Below are 17,096 nucleotides of genomic sequence, written 5' to 3'. Positions count from 1 at the left end.
CCTGTTGAATTTTGGGGCCTGGCTCTGTTCTGTATGTCCCCAGCTGTTGAGTGGGCATCTGCGACTCCTTGCTTCCTTGTTGTCTTCTAGCTTGGAGCTATAGGTACTTGGTGGGCAGAGGCCGACTGTGCTCTGCCCAGATGCCAGCTCTTCCGCTGGGGTAGCCTGTGGGAAGTCCGGCTTTGGCGAAGAGGATAGGGGAGGGCAGAGGCCAGCGGCGCTCTGCCCTGATGCCAGCGCTTCAGCTGGGGTGCATGGTGCCAACTCCTGTTGGGTAGTAAATGAACGGTTAGGGCAGAGGCCAGCGGCGCTCTGCTCTGATGCCAGCTCTTCTGCTGGAGAGGGGTCAGTGGGGTTTAAAGCCTTACCCACTACCCTCAGTATTGGGCTGGGAGAGAGCTGTGGAGGGGGGCTATCACTTACCCCCTCCTCTGAATACCCCATCTGCCGCTGGGGAGAGAGACCAACTGTCTCCTCTCCCTGTAGAGTATACTGCCACTGGGTAGTGAGACCGGCTGTCTCCACTACCAGTGATTCTAGTTGTTGCAGAGATGAGGGACCAACAATCTCCTCTCCCTGGACTCCCAGTGGCAGTTGGGGATCTGGGCCGCCTCCCCAGCCACCCTGTTGGGCCGGTGGAGTGACTACGGTCCCATCTCCACCTGCCGACTGGGGTTCCTCCCAGTACCAGTCTATGAAGTCCCCTACCTCCACAGTTGGTGAGGAAGTAGGGGATACCTCAGCTGTGACTTGCCAGGGGAAGGGCTGCAGGTCTGGGCCTGGTATCCAACTGTCTTGTATCTTGCGCTGGGCTTGAATGGAGCGAAACAACTGTTGATAATCTTGCTCCAGCTCCCACTCCCTTTGGACCAGAAAGGTCAGATCTGCCCTCACCCCACTAGTTGTAGGCCAATTGTGCAAGTCCCACCTGTAGTCAGTAATGTCCCAAAATCTAGACTCTTCTGTGCTCTCAAAGTCAATGTCTTCAAAAGACTCCCACAATAAACCAGGGCAATTATATTCCTCACCTTCGGGCTTGGCGTACTCCTCCATCCATGGAGACTGTCGTACTGTGTCCCACCATAGTGCTTGGTAAGCGTCATCCAGCCAGGTTTCCTGCCATACTAGTGTCTTAATCTCTGACACCCACTCCGTCAATGGTTGCTCTCCCAGTAGAGGTAGTCGCAGCGTCAATCGCATTTGCAATCTCTGCTCCTCACTGGGAAGACTCTCACCCCTCCGATGCTGCACGTCCTCCAGGGCCTGGTGCCATACGCCTTTCCGCTCGGCATCCCTGTAATCCGGGTGATCTTCCTCATGGAATGCTGTGCAGGAACCAACGGCATCCATATTGCTGTAGCCAGGGGCGCTGTGCGGATACTAGCGTTGCCCCCAATATACTCCACGAACGGTGTCTCCGAGCTGCTTCTCCTCACACTAGGACGCCATTCCACTGCTTGCCACCAATGTAACGGAACACCTAGCACCCCGACCGGGTACCTCCTTTGATAGTTGCTCCTAGTGCTTCCAGAGGACTCCAAGCACTCCACTTGACACCGTCAGCACTGCAGACCCCACGAACCGCCGAAGCTTGGTGGAGGTCTTGCCGTCTCCTACCCACCCTGGACCTACGACAAGGCTCCAGGCTCCAGTGGGTGAACCTCTCCTAAATGCAGAGACAGGAACCAGGAACAAGCTCTTACAAGAGCTTATACTCAGGGGAGTATTGTGATATAGCAATCCCCAAGAGTGTAGTAGTTATCCCATTCCCCAAACATGAGCCAAAACTTCATGAAGGTATAAAAACAGGAACTCTTTATTTTTAACACACAAGCATTTTATACACATCTTCCAACAAGGTTACCACCCACAGGGTTTTGTAAAAACAGCCAATAACCACGTACAATACACTCAGACACTCCCACCCAAAATCCTCCCCTCTGCCCGTGATAGAATTACCTCACACTGGGTTGATGCAATCATCACAGGCAGGCGAATACACAAAATCCTCTGTCCTGGAGACAACCGAGATGTAATTCAATTATCTCTCAGGACAAAGGACATCGCCAGTACACACAGAGAGACAATGGAACAGACCTCCCTACTCAACGTATACAATGTCCCAACCTTTTCAATACACAGACATTTAACATCCCAAAAGGGCACGAATTAGACCAGGGTTTCAAGTTAGTCCAAGTCCTTTGTGAACAAATGAGGCCTGGCTGATGAGAGGGCCCATAATCCTGGGGCAAGAGGCTGGTAAACAGGCCCCTCCAAAACCCAGTGGCAAGGTTGGTTTCGCCACAGGAAGGTAGTGTGTTTTTTCTGCAGACAAAAGGGACATTTTATCAGAGTATATCCATGCATTCAACGGCAAAAAGAAAAAAGAGGGACTTTTAATTCCCATCTGACTCTTGGAGGGATGAGAGGAGAGTCAGAAAATGTGCATTTGACTGCTGAGGTGGCGCTAGAGTAAAGAACTGTGGGGATTGAGGTGTTTATCGACAGCAGGGCCGGGGTGAATCTGATTGATGCTAGGTTTGTTTGTATACACGGGTTGTCACCGAGAGCATTAGAGAAGAACATTTCCATTTTTGCTATTGATTCTGCACCTCTAAGTGTTTATCTCAGATGGTGCATGATATCAGATTAAGAGTGGGTGACTTTCATCAAGAATTCATCTCGTGTTTTATGTTGGAGGGTCTCCCTGCTCCGGTGGTTCTGGGTTTACCGTGGTTAAGCAAACACAATCCAACCACTGATTGGCAAGCTAGACAGATTCTGGATTGGGGTGATTATTGCGTTGACAATTGTCTGAATCTTTTTCTGTTTTAACCACTAAAACATTACCCTCTTTTATATCTGATTTTGCCGATGTATTTTCTGAGAGTGGATGCCAGGATTTACCTCCGCATCAGGAATATGATTGTCCTATCAACCTTTTTCCCGGAGCTAAGTTGCCAAAATCTAGGTTGAATAACCTTTCTGGACCGGAAAGACACGCCATGAGAGAATATATTACCGAGAGTTTGGCTAAAGGACACATAAGACCTTCCAAATCTCCAGCGGCAGCAGGACGGAGGTCTTCGGCCATGTCTGGATTTCCGTGAACTCAATCTGATTACTGTCCGTGATCCTTACCCTCTTCCTTTGATTCCTGATTTGTTTAAACAGATTGTTGATGCCAAGGTGTTCTCCAAGTTGGACTTAAGGGGGGCATATAATCTGGTCAGGATCAAGGAAGGGGATGAATGGAAGACGGCTTTTAATACTCCAGAGGGTCACTTTGAGAACCTGGTCATGCCTTTTGGGTTGACCAATGCCCCAGCGGTTTTCCAGCATTTTGTGAATGACATACAAATTTGTAGTTTGTAGTTGTGTATCTGGATGACATACAAATTTTTTCCCTGGCTCCTCCACAACGGCACTCCAGGAGGGTGTCCCCGCCTCCCCAGGACAGGAAACAATGTAGAAGCTCAGACCTTACCTGCTTCAGTTTGTGGTTTCCTGTCCTCGGGATAGTGTGGAAGCCGCTCCTGCTACGTCAGGGGTTCATCGACGCACGGCCTGGATAACTTGCCCCATCCTGGAGGGCCGTGCAGAGGTCGGGAGTTGACAGGTCTTGTCCCCGTTCCTTCGGCATAAGTCCATCGGTGAAGGCAGCCCCGGGCTTCCGTTCCCTGGCTCATTGCGGGAACGAGGGATCGCGCGCGTGCGCACAGGCCGGAAGTTAAGTTGCCAGTTCTCGGCGTCACTTCCGATGGCGGGTGACGTCAGAGGACTGGCGGATATAGGGCTGGGAGCGCGGAGTTCGGCGTCCTGCATCGCTGACCGGTGACATGTCGGCTCCTGTGGAAGCTCCCGAGTCCCGTAAGCCTGTGGATCCTGCCGCCCAGAGCCCGGTAAGCCTCCTTTCTGTCTGATATTGACCCTGCTGGGAGGGGGGGGGGGAAGGACACATTACTATTTCCCTCACTGGTGTGGTGCTGGTGTTAATAGTGTAACCGTATTACAGAGCCCTGAAAAGATTCAAATATTATCTTACAGGGCAAGGACACCAGCACCAGAAGATCTGAGGAGTCATTATCCAAGAAAAGATGTGCAATATGTAGAAAATCCCTGCCCTCTAAATCAAAGAAGTCACTATGTCCAAAATGTACGGACAAAATAGTTTCGGAGGAATTGCCCTCTTTCCTTGAATCAATCCGAGACATGATTAAGGAAGAGGTTAAATCAGCAATTGACACAAGGCTCCCTCCATGTTCTCCTCAACCCTCTACCTCTCAAAGATCTCAGTTGTAGGACCGTCAGCCGGAGCCTGACTCTCAGGAGGGAGAAGTATTATCCCTTGAGGAAACTGAATCCTCTGATGAGGAATCAGGGAGACCCCTTTGTAGCCCAGAAGATACAGAAAGGCTGTTAAGGACCATTAGGGCTACAATGAAAATAGAAGAGACTAAGGAGCCTCAGTCCGTGCAGGACAGAATGTTCCAGGGGCTGGGAGAAAAGAAGAGGAAGGTCTTTCCTGTTCATAGTAACATTAAAACGTTGATTAAAAAGGAATGGAAAGATCCAGAGAAAAATAATTTAATCCCTGCCTCCTTTAAAAGGAAATATCCATTTACTGAGGAGGATTCGGTTCTGTGGGACAAGACGCCTAAGATTGATGCGCCTGTCGCCAGGATATCTAAGAAAACTTCTCTTTCCTTCAAAGACATGGGCCTTTTAAAAGATCCTATGGATAAGAAATGTGCGAGGGTCTGTTAAAACGTGCATGGTAGATAAACACAGCCATGCTTAGGCCCAGTATAGCCGCTACCTGCACGTCAAGATCCCTGTCAGTATGGCTAACACAGCTTGAAGAACACCTAGCGGCAGGGACTCCAAGGGAAGAGATCCTGGCCTCAATACCTACCTTAAAACATGCCTGTAATTTCCTGTCAGATGCATCCGCAGACCTGGTGAAACTCTCTGCTAGATCCTCAGTCCTCTCCAATTCTACAAGAAGAGCTATATGGCTTAGATCTTGGTCCGGTGACGCCAGTTCAAAGAGTCGGCTATGCTCTATTCCGTGTGAGGGAGATAAGCTGTTCGGGTCAGTCCTTGAGGTCATTTTAGAAAAAGAATCAGACAAAAAGAAGGGATTTCCTTCAGAATCAAAGTTTTATCAGCAGCGTCTGTCCTTTCGGAATCAAAGGAGAAATAGACCAGACCAGAAGAGAAAGGACAGTACCGGAAGATGGCAGTCCTCCAGAGGAAGAGGGAGGGGGTTTCTATTCAACCCCGAATCCACTTCTAAACCCGGACAATGACGGGAAAAGATTTCTTCCGCCCCTTGGGTTATAAATACCATATGCATGGGGTACAAACTAGAGTTCAATATGCCTCCTCCGGAGCACTTCACTATCAACAAGCCGTTAAAAAGATCAGAAAAAGAGCAGGCCTTAGAGATGGAGATATCATCTCTCCTAAAGAAGGGCGTAATTGTTCCAGTTCCGCAAGATCAGGAAAGGCAGGGATTTTACTCTCCCATATTCCTTATTCAAAAACCAAACAAGTCCTTCAGACTAATAATCAATTTAAAAAAGCTAAACAAATACATGACCTACAAAAGATTCAAAATGGAATCGATCAGATCCACAGTGAATCTCCTATCTCGCAACTGTTACATGGTAACTATAGACCTTTCGGACGCATATTACCATGTTCCCATACACAGAGCATACCAAAGATATCTCAGAATAGCAATACTCCTAGGAGGTCAGGAGTACTACTTTCAATTTCAGGCACTTCCCTTCGGGATATCATCAGCCCCAAGAATATTTTCCAAGATTATGGCCGAGGTGACGGGATAGCTACAGTGCTGCAGTGCGATGGGCCCAGCATCATACAAGGACATTACAAAAATTTCTCCTGGAATCCTGGGACGGAGATCAAAGCTCCTTAAACAAAAGAATAGAAGTTCCATTAAGAGTGAAGATGTCTCTCTTCTGGTGGAAGATAAAGAAAAATCTCCAAAGAGGAGTTTTCTGGCGACCGGCGGATCAGATAATCATAACAACAGATGCCAGCAGCCGAGGCTGGGGAGGCCATACAGGAAATCAGGTAGTTCAGGGCACCTGGAGCCCAGAGATGTCAGCAGCCTCTTCAAATATAAGGGAGCTGTCGGCAGTGCTGGAAGTTCTTAAGTATCTTCTTCCGTATGTAAAATCCCATCACGTAAAGATGCTGTCCGACAACGCTACCACAGTAGCCTACTTAAACCGACAGGGGGGTACCAGAAGCAAAGAATTACAACAGTTGTCGCTTCCATCCTTTTGTGAAAATCCAGCCTCTGACTTAGAGAGAAAATACCATAATTTGGATGTCAGAAGATATCTGCTAACTTACCTGGAAGTCTCAGGAGTATTCAGAAAATCAGACCATCTCCTCCTTCAGTATCAGGGCCAGCATAAGGGATCAGCGGCAAGCAAGAGTACCATATCCAGATGGATCCGAAACACCATCGAGTTCTGTTACCTGCAGAGAAGCTTGACCCCACCTAAAGAGATCAAAGCGCACTCTACCAGAGCCGTGTCGGCTTCATGGGCAGAAAATGCCTCTGCCTCAGTAGGGCAAATATGCAGAGCAGCTACGTGGAAGAATCCAAATACTTTCTGTAAACATTATAAATTACATGTACTCCAAAATCATGATTTATTGTATGGCAGAAAAGTCTTATCTGCAGTAGTCCCACCCTAGAGTTTGTTTCTCTATTAATCCTCCTGGAGTGCCGTTGTGGAGGCGCCGGGGAAAAGAGACGATTACTCTTACCGGTAATTGGATTTTCCAATAGCCTCCACAACGGCACTGGATTCCCTACCCAAGTTGTGTAATTATTGTGGGAGTTGTTATGTTATGTTATCATTATACAATACAGTTCTTGAACTAGCTAACCGAGTCCTATATCATTAACTGAAGCAGCTAAGGGGAGGGGGCCTTTTAACCCCTTAAGGACTCAGGGCGTACCGGTACGTCCTAACTTTAAATGCAGATTCCGGCGCCGCGGGGGTAAATGGGAACGGGGGGTCAGGGGGGGTCATGTGACCCCCCCCTATCGGCGATCGCCGCAAACCGCAGGTCAATTCAGACCTGCGGTTTGCTGCGCTTTTTGCAGTTTCTGATCCCCGCGGTCAGAAACTTTAGTGTCCCTAAAACATAGATTTTACACCCCCCCTGCACCCCTGCATGATTTTTTGCCGGCGGGTGGTGCAGGGGGGGGAGTTGTAAGCGGTGGGGGCGGTGCGGGAGGCGGGCGGTACGGCAGGCGGGATCGCGATCCCCCGCCCGCCTCCCCTTGAATATTCGTTGGTGTAGAGTGGGTATACCAGGGTGTCAGCACATTGCTGACACCCTGGTATAAACGGCTGACATCGGTGATGCGATGTCAGCCGTTTAACCCTTTCCATACAGCGGTCCTTACGGACCGCTGTATGGAAAAAGTTAACAGTAAGAGGGAGCTCCCTCCCTCTCCCATCGGGGGGCTGCAGTGCCTTTGCAGCCCCCCGATGGAGAGGGAGAGAGCCCCCGGACAGCCCCCCGACAGCCCCGTCCTTACCCTTCCCCGTCTGCAAAGTTCTGACCAGTACTAAGCAGACGGGGAAGGTTCCCATGGCAACAGGACGCTGTCTCAGGCATCCTGCTGTCCATGGTGCTGAACAGATCTGTGCCAAAGGCAGAGATCTGTTCAGACAAAGTGTAAGTAAAATACAGTACAAAACACTATATAGGGTACTGTACTGTATTATACAGACATCAGACCCACTGGATCTTCAAGAACCAAGTGGGTCTGGGTAAAAAAAAAAGTGAAAAAAAAGTAAAAATCAATAAACACATTTATCACTGATTAAAAATGAAAAAAATAAAATTCCCTACACATGTTTGGTATCGCCGCGTCCGTAACGACCTGATCTATAAAACGGTCATGTTACTTTCTCCGCATGGTGAACGCCATAAAAATAAAAAAATAAAAACTATGAGAAAATTGAAATTTTGCCCACCTTACTTCCCAAAAAGGTAATAAAAGTGATCAAAAAAGTTGCATGTACGCCAAAATAGTACCAATCAAACCGTCATCTCATCCCGCAAAAATCATACCCTACCCAAGACAAAGTGTAAGTAAAATACAGTACAGTACACTATATATTGTACTGTACTGTATTATACAGACATCAGACCCACTGGATCTTCAAGAACCAAGTGGGTCTGGGTAAAAAAAAAGTGAAAAAAAGTGAAAAAAAAGTAAAAATCAAAAAACACATTTATCACTGATTAAAAATGAAAAAAATAAAATTCCCTACACATGTTTGGTATCGCCGCATCCGTAACGACCTGATCTATAAAACGGTCATGTTACTTTCCCTGCACGGTGAACGCCATAAAAATAAAAAAATAAAAAAAAATTAGAAACTTTTCATTTTGCCCACCTTACTTCCCAAAAAAGATAAAAGTGATCAAAAAAGTCGCATGTACGCCAAAATAGTACCAATCAAACCATCATCTCATCCCGCAAAAATCATACCCTACCCAAGATAATCGCCCAAAAACTGAAAAAACTATGGCTCTCAGACTATGGAAACACTAAAACATGATTTTTTTTGTTTCAAAAATGAAAACATTGTGTAAAACTTAAATAAATAAAAAAATGTATACATATTAGGAATCGCCACGTTCATATCGACCGGCTCTATAAAAATATCACATGACCTAACCCCTCAGATGACCACCGTAAAAAAATAAAAATAAAAACGGTGTAAAAAAAGCCATTTTTTGTCATCTTACTTCACAAAAAGTGTAATAGCAAGCGATCAAAAAGTCATATGCACCCCAAAATAGTGCCAATCAAACCGTCATCTCATCCCGCAAAAAATGAGACCCTACTTAAGATAATCGCCCAAAAACTGAAAAAACTATGGAGACACTAAAACATTTTTTTGGTTTTAAAAATGAAATCATTGTGTAAAACTTACATAAATAAAAAAAATTGTATACATATTAGGTATCGCTGCATCCGTGACAATCTGCTCTATAAAATTACCACATGATCTAACCTGTCAGATGAATGTTGTAAATAACAAAAAAAAAAACTGCCAAAAAATCTATTTCTTGTTACCTTGCCGCACAAAAAAGTGTAATATAGAGCAACCAAAAATCATATGTACCCTAAACTAGTACCAACAAAACTGCCACCCTATCCCGTAGTTTCTAAAATGGGGTCACTTTTTTGGAGTTTCTACTCTGGGGGTGCATCAGGGGGGCTTCAAATGGGACATGGTGTCAAAAAAACCAGTCCAGCAAAATCTGCCTTCCAAAAACCGTATGGCATTCCTTTCCTTCTGCGCCCTGCCGCGTGCCCGTACAGCGGTTTACGACCACATATGGGGTGTTTCTGTAAACTACAGAATCAGGGCCATAAATAATGAGTTTTGTTTGGCTGTTAACCCTTGCTTTGTAACTGGAAAAAAAATATTAAAATGGAAAATCTGCCCAAAAAGTGAAATTTTGAAATTGTATCTCTATTTTCCATTAAATCTTGTGCAACACCTAAAGGGTTAACAAAGTTTGTAAAATCAGTTTTGAATACCTTGAGGGGTGTAGTTTCTAGAATCAGGTCATTTTTATGGAGTTTCTACTCTAGGGGTGCATCAGGGGGGCTTCAAATGGGACATGGTGTAAAAAAAACAGTCCAGCAAAATCTGGCTTCCAAAAACCAAACCGCGCACCTTTCACTCTACGCCCTGCCGTGTGCCTGTACAGTAGTTTACGGCCACATATGGGGTGTTTCTGTAAACATCAGAGTCAGGGAAATAAAGATACAGTCTTGTTTGGCTGTTAACCCATGCTTTGTTAGTGGAAAAAATGGGTTAAAATGGAAAATTAGGCAAAAAAATGAAATTCTCAAATTTCATCCCCATTTGCCAATAACTCTTGTGCAACACCTAAAGGGTTAACGAAGTTTGTAAAATCAGTTTTGAATACCTTGAGGGGTGTAGTTTCTAGAATCAGGTCATTTTTATGGAGTTTCTACTCTAGGGGTGCATCAGGGGGCTTCAAATGGGACATGGTGTAAAAAAAACAGTCCAGCAAAATCTGGCTTCCAAAAACCAAACCGCGCACCTTTCACTCTACGCCCTGCCGTGTGCCCGTACAGTAGTTTACGGCCACATATGGGGTGTTTCTGTAAACATCAGAGTCAGGGACATAAAGATACAGTCTTGTTTGGCTGTTAACCCATGCTTTGTTAGTGGAAAAAATGGGTTAAAATGGAAAATTAGGCAAAAAAATGAAATTCTCAAATTTCATCCCCATTTGCCAATAACTCTTGTGCAACACCTAAAGGGTTAACGAAGTTTGTAAAATCAGTTTTGAATACCTTGAGGGGTGTAGTTTATAGAATGGGGTCATTTTTGGGCGGTTTCTATTATGTAAGCCTCGCAAAGTGACTTCAGACCTGTAGTGATCCCTAAAAATTGGGTTTTTGTAAATTTCTGAAAAATTTCAAGATTTGCTTCTAAACTTCTAAGCCTTGTAACATCCCCAAAAAATAAAATATCATTCCCAAAATGCTACAAACATGAAGTAGACATATGGGGAATGTAAAGTCATCACAATTTTTGGGGGTATTACTATGTATTACAGAAGTAGAGAAACTGAAACTTTGAAATTTGCAAATTTTTCAAAATTTTTGGTAAATATGGTATTTTTTATGTAAAAAAAAAAAACTTTTTTGACCCAATTTTAGCAGTGTCATGAAGTACAATATGTGACGAAAAAACAACCTCAGAACGGCCTGGATAAGTCAAAGCGTTTTAAAGTTATCAGCACTTAAAGTGACACTGGTCAGATTTGCAAAAAATGGCCAAGTCCTTAAGGTGAAATAGGGCTGAGTCCTTAAGGGGTTAAGTCTGAGCTTCTACGTTGTTTCCTGTCCTGGGGATGCGGGGACACCCTCCTGGAGTGCCGTTGTGGAGGCTATTGGAAAATCCAATTACCGGTAAGAGTAATCGTCTCTATTCTCCAGACGTGGAGACTCATCAGGATCGCGTTAGACAGGTGTTACAGATCCTAAGAGATAATAAATTGTACGCAAAATTAGAGAAGTTTGTTTTTGCTGTACATGAGGTGCAATTCTTGGGCTACCTGCTGTCATCTTCAGGTTTTCGAATGGATCTAGTGAAAGTCCGTGTTGTATTGGACTATTACCGAAAATGTATTCAGAACTATTCGACAGTGGTGAAATCCTTAACTGACATGACTAAGAAAGGGACGGACGTCTCAGTGTGGTCTGATTCGGCGTTACGAGCCTTTTCTGCGATTAAGGAGTGCTTCTCTTCTGGCCCTATATTGGTGCAGCCAGATGTGTCACTACCTTACATTGTGGAGGGGGAACTGTCACGGACGTTCCCGCGACAGGTGGCAGGAGATCGGTGAGACTGGCAACACGTGGTTTGATCTGACAGGTTTTCCATGTGGATCAATAGGCGTCTGTGTTGTTTCTGGTAATGGCCTCACCTCTTGCCTCAGGTGTTGCTTATGTGGTCATTTAACCTTCCTTATTTATTGTTCCTTCTCACACAATGCTGTGCAGTTTATAGCTTCAGTTTGGACCTTTGGATTGCTGGTGTGTGGATCTCGGCGGAGTTCCTGGTGCTTTTATTGCCCCTTTGAAGTTAAGTCTTTCCTTATCCTTCTTGGGCCACTCCTGAATACAGCCGAAGCTGCGGGTGGGCCACTCCTGAATACAGCCGAAGCTGCGGGTGGGCCACTCCTGAATACAGCCGAAGCTGCGGGTGGGCCACTCCTGAATACAGCCGAAGCTGCGGGTGGGCCACTCCTGAATACAGCCGAAGCTGCGGGTGGGCCACTCCTGAATACAGCCGAAGCTGCGGGTGGGCCACTCCTGAATACAGCCGAAGCTGCGGGTGGGCCACTCCTGAATACAGCTGAAGCTGCGGGTGGGCCACTCCTGAATACAGCCGAAGCTGCGGGTGGGCCACTCCTGAATACAGCCGAAGCTGCGGGTGGGCCACTCCTGAATACAGCTGAAGCTGCGGGTGGGCCACTCCTGAATACAGCCGAAGCTGCGGGTGGGCCACTCCTGAATACAGCCGAAGCTGCGGATGGGCCACTCCTGAATACAGCCGAAGCTGCGGGGGGGCCACTCCTGAATACAGCTGAAGCTGCGGGGGGGCCACTCCTGAATACAGCTGAAGCTGCGGGTGGGCCACTCCTGAATACAGCTGAAGCTGCGGGTGGGCCACTCCTGAATACAGCTGAAGCTGCGGGTGGGCCACTCCTGAATACAGCCGAAGCTGCGGGTGGGCCACTCCTGAATACAGCTGGAGGCTCGATCCTGCAGGTAAGTAGCCTCTACGTGTGGCTGTGGGCCTCCTCCCTGGATTACAGCCTGTCTGTGTGGGACCTGTGCCTCTCCTGCCTCCATCAGCATTAACCATTAGTGTGCTGCCATAGGACTTGGCTGACAGGGCTGGTATGTGACCTTATTATTACTTAATACAGGACAGGACCCTTCCTGGTTAATGATTATATCACTCATGGCAGTATGATTTGTCATCCTCTCCCCGAGTCTACAGACGAGAGCTGAACACCAGCAGTAGCAGGTCTGTCATGTCTATACACCATATGTAACCCGGGGGCTGAGCGGACCTGACCTCGTTGTGATCTTGAAGTTGGGGTAAGAGGGTCTCTGGGCTGAGTACACAGTATGTGGCCCCTAGGATGTAGGTAGGAGAAGGTCCAGGGTAGGTATAGTGGTGGTGGGTCCAGTAGCTGAGGGGCAACTACACTGACACCGGAGGCTGCGGGGTGTTTGGTGCATGCCTTCAGTCCTGCATTACCCTCCTGTCCTTCCCAATCTACAGAGCTGCCAGGGATGGTGGGGTTCTTCCTTCTAGTTGTAATTAATAGCCTGCGGTCCGGTTACTACATCGGATCTGACGACAGCACCCGGACCAGTGTTCTGGATATGATCAAAAGACCCCCAGTCCTGAAAGGGTTAAGTTGTATCAACCCAATTCTATTCACATGGAAAAAGTTAGTTTTATGTTAAAGGGGTTCTCCGATTTCAGAATGTGTCCGACTCCGGGCTCCACAGCTGCTTGTAGGTGCTGCAGGGTTAGTGCAAGTGTTGAGGCCTTTTCATTGTTTGCACAGGTCCATCTGCACCTCTGTATCTTCTCATTTCTAGTGGTAGTGCAGGGTACGGAGGATAGGCTGTCAATAGTCTGATCCCAAAACACCCCTTTAAATATACCGTACTTTTTAAGATTTTTTTTGCAATTTCTTTTTCTGTTTATCAATGAAATTGTGATTTATTTATAAATAAAATCTCGAGATCTTACAGTTTTACACAGAGTCTTATAATAAGCTGACACTTCCTATTCTGTAGCAATCACTTCTCAGCAGTCATCTCATTATCATCACAGGTGGGATTACAATAATAAGTATCACCTCTGTATAACAAAGGTCTACCATTTACTATAGCTGATGTCATAACCTATCTACTCCCCTTCCCTACAGAATTACCTCTGTACAGATCACAGAACATACCTACAACACTGTCCCATAGAAGTCTACAGGTAATAGTTAGTTACAACTTATCTCCTCCTCTTCCCTGCCCAATGTCAACTGCACAGGTCACATAGCATGCCCACAACACTCCCCTATAGAAGTCAATGAGTCACCAAACATTTCTATGATCCATGCGGCTCTTGAAGAGCAAGTCTCTGAATGCTATCAATATAATCTCAGCAAACATGGCCGTCCCCATAATCATGTACTAAAAATATAATTAAAAAAATAGAAAAAAACATAATATTTTTGGCATATTACTATAAGAACATAGAATTTTTTGATGTGTCTTAACACATTTTGCCTCGTTTAATTTTTGTTTCTTCAGGGAGCCAATATGTCCTCTTACAAAGTGCGTTTGTACAAGGAATCTGACCATCGTACGGTCCATGAGATCTTCTCATCCGGTTGTCATGAACACATCTCTCCAGCTTTCTACAACGCCTTAAAGCAACCTCACAACTCGCTTCTACTCTTGGTGGGACTCGTTCTTCCACTGGTCACTAATGGATCCATCCTGTTCTCCATCTTGGTTGGGGTCATTCTGTTGCTCATTTTATGGCTCCCCGGTAGAGAGTTTTTCCTTTATCATCTTAGGCATGGTGTGGCCGGAGATTTGAAGAACATTAGTAAACATTATCTAGAGAGGGAAGGTTATTGCTTCTGGGTGGTGGAGTTACAAGGAGAAGCTGTGGGCATGGTGGCCGCTATCCCATACATTACCCCTCATGAGAGGAGCGTGGAGCTGAAGAGGATGTTTGTATCTCGTGCCCACAGAGGCAAAGGGCTCGCCAAATTATTATGCAGTACAGTGATTGACTTTGCACGGAAGAGTGGGCATCATGCGGTCATCCTAACCACCACGGCCATACAGGTTGACGCCAGGCGACTCTATGAGAAGATGGGGTTCAAGAGTGCAGACCTAGCTCCATACAACCCAGTACTAAACCTCGTTGGCATGCCTTGGGTTGGTTACAGATATGATATCCCCTCCAGTAGATGATACTCTTTGATTATGTCACTTTTGGTATTGTTTCTGGTTTCTCATGTGATTCATGCAATGGAGTTTTGAGTTGTCCTTTGTTTTTGGTATGTCCACCCTTGATCTGTAGGCATCATAGTTATATAATCAGTAGCGTTCAGGAAAGTGAAGATCCACAAGGGGACTGTCTTACATGATCTTGAGATATTAATAGACTAATCTTCTTATGTGACTCCAGGTCCTCAAAGGTGTTGTCCAGGGTCAACATAAAGGGTTACCAAGGAAATTTCATTGTATAAATCAATAAAGGAAACCTTTGCCACCATGTTCTGTGCTGCAGTGATGATGTCATGTCGATAATTACAACCTCAGTAATGTTGCTGATATCAATACATAGGCCATCAACATTAAAATCCTGGATGACCCCATTAGGGATGATCAAGAGATGCCTTCATGTATATAGCGTTGGAGAAGCTTGTGAGTTGCAGAAGAAGCTCTAGTTACCCAGTGGTCTCTAGTAGACATTCAGTACTTGGTGCCCAATAGTTTCTACATCTTTAGACAACAGTTCTTGTAAAGCTCAGATCTTCCCTGATTAGGTGGTTTTACTATTATTAAAGACTATCTCCAAAAATGCACTAAGAATTTAGGCTTTGGTTGGAACAGGGTCATACTTAGAGATGAAGTTCCTCCATAACATGAAGCCCCATGCTGGTGCTAGTTGACTCTATCACTCCTCTCACCACTCGGGACAGGAGAACTTGGTGCTTGTTTGCCTCCAACTCCTTTCCATGATCCATAAATCTCCATACGTTTCCTGTTGCAGATAATATTCTGGAGAAATAAATGCAACAAATGGCTTTAACTAAAAGTGGATTTATACGGGAACAATCTGCCCGTGCAAAGGTGCTGCTGATCACCCGATGAACGAGAGAAACGCTCATTCATCAGGTGATCCTGTAGTTCGTGCATCAATCATCATTTCTGTTTAGACAGCACGCTCTGCTGCCCAGAAACAATGCTGCTCCATGAGAACTAGCGATTGCAATAGCAATCCCTTGTCCTCCTACAGTGGAGGAGATCACTGCATGTAAATTGAGTGGTCTCCTCCACTGAACGAGCAGCTGCGGTTTGCTTTCCATCCTGGGATGCGGAGCAAGACTGATCCGTCATGACCCGCAATGCAAGTCAATGAGGACGGATCCCATGACACAATAGAAAACGCATCTGTCCCCCATTGATTTTCAATACTGTTCATGACTGTTCATGACGGATCCGTCTTGGCAATGTTAAAGATAATACAACCGGATCTGTTCATAACGGATGCAGACGGTTGTATTGTCAGTAATGGAAGCGTTTTGGTGAACCCTGCCGGATCCAGCAAAAAACGTGAAAAAAAAGTGTGAAACTATGGAAGAAGCACCAAGGTTTACAAACAACCAGACATTAGAAAACGTATTGCATCCAGATAGAATTCCAGAGGAGAATGTTTTTTCTATGAAGCCACAGTCACTGGACTGTTTCTCACAAGCGTGTCCCTTGTGGGAATCGCGCTCCGTGTGAGAGAGAGAAGCGCACGCAATTATTACGATTGATAATACTTATTGTAAAGGTCAGGCAGAGGCAACCAGTATTATCTGTCGTTATAATGGCGTGCGCTTCTGTAGTCCAGACCGCACAATCTCTCTCACAAGGAGCGTGATTCTCGCAAGGAACAAGAGCAAATTGTGTCCAAAACGCGGAATATAGAACAGCTTGCGATTCTCGAGCAACTCAGAAATTATGCGTAAAAAACAATGGTCGTGTGCACAGACCCATCGAAATGGACGGATCAGGATCCAGTGCGGGTGCAATGTCTTCAATTTACGCATTCCAACCAGACAGAAAACTCACTCTGTTGTGAAAAAGGTCTTAGGTGCCGACTGGGCTGGTGCTGCGGAGCGCAAAATTGGGTCCGCAATTCACAGGCATTGACAGTAGAGCCACTGTATGCGGACGCAGGACCCATTCCCTTGAATGGGGTTCGCGATCTGCACCACAAAAAAGTAGTGAATACTCTACTGCGGAAGCACAGACAGAAAATCCAGTGCTTGGGCTTCTGATCAGTTCCTTTGTTCCACCCCACACACCGTATCTAACGGATTGCGGGCTCCTTCATGGATTTAAGAAGGGGTCCACATCCGTGATACGGTGTGCACACGGCTGATGCCCATATATTGTGTACCTGCTGTGTACGGGCCGCAATGCGGGCATGGCCGGGCAACGGCTGTCTGCATGAGCCCTTAGTGTTGGTATCTTACATTAAAAGAAAATACATCCTATGCCATTTTCGGATGGGTACATAAATGGTCACGGATTACCAAAAACGTGACGTTACGCCCTCCAGAGGAGCAGGTAAGGTCAGCTTGGTACAGTTTACACACACACCTCCTGTCCACGCGGGCAGAGAGAGTCAACAAGCTGAGAGAGCCTTTTCACTGCCGCA

General features: G+C 46.1%; 1 protein-coding gene across 3 annotated transcripts; it reads left to right on the top strand.

The window, feature by feature from the left end:
* The first annotated feature begins 12,415 nt into the window (after positions 1-12,415).
* Positions 12,416-15,016, top strand: LOC120991854 (putative N-acetyltransferase 8B). Of its 3 annotated transcripts, XM_040420603.1 has the most exons (3): positions 12,512-12,529; positions 12,633-12,733; positions 13,958-15,012. In XM_040420603.1, the coding sequence occupies exon 3, from the start codon at positions 13,967-13,969 to the stop codon at positions 14,630-14,632; it is 666 nt and encodes a 221-aa protein (XP_040276537.1). In that variant the 5' UTR covers positions 12,512-12,529; positions 12,633-12,733; positions 13,958-13,966; the 3' UTR covers positions 14,633-15,012. The 3 variants fall into 3 exon arrangements, with proteins under 3 accessions (XP_040276539.1, XP_040276537.1, XP_040276538.1); XM_040420605.1 differs by lacking the exon at positions 12,633-12,733 and having other exon boundaries at positions 12,416-12,529; positions 13,958-15,016; XM_040420604.1 differs by lacking the exon at positions 12,512-12,529 and having other exon boundaries at positions 12,617-12,659; positions 13,958-15,016.
* The last annotated feature ends 2,080 nt before the right edge of the window (positions 15,017-17,096 follow it).

Source organism: Bufo bufo, chromosome 2, assembly GCF_905171765.1.
Source record: "Bufo bufo chromosome 2, aBufBuf1.1, whole genome shotgun sequence".
Taxonomy (NCBI): Eukaryota; Metazoa; Chordata; class Amphibia; order Anura; family Bufonidae; genus Bufo; species Bufo bufo.
The sequence above is the reverse complement of the archived record's forward strand: the minus strand, read 5'-3'. Positions and strand labels throughout refer to the sequence as shown.

Excerpts from the sequence above, each read along its gene's own strand:
- LOC120991854 (XM_040420605.1), top strand. The coding sequence starts at position 13,967 with ATGTCCTCTTACAAAGTGCGTTTGTACAAGGAATCTGACCATCGTACG.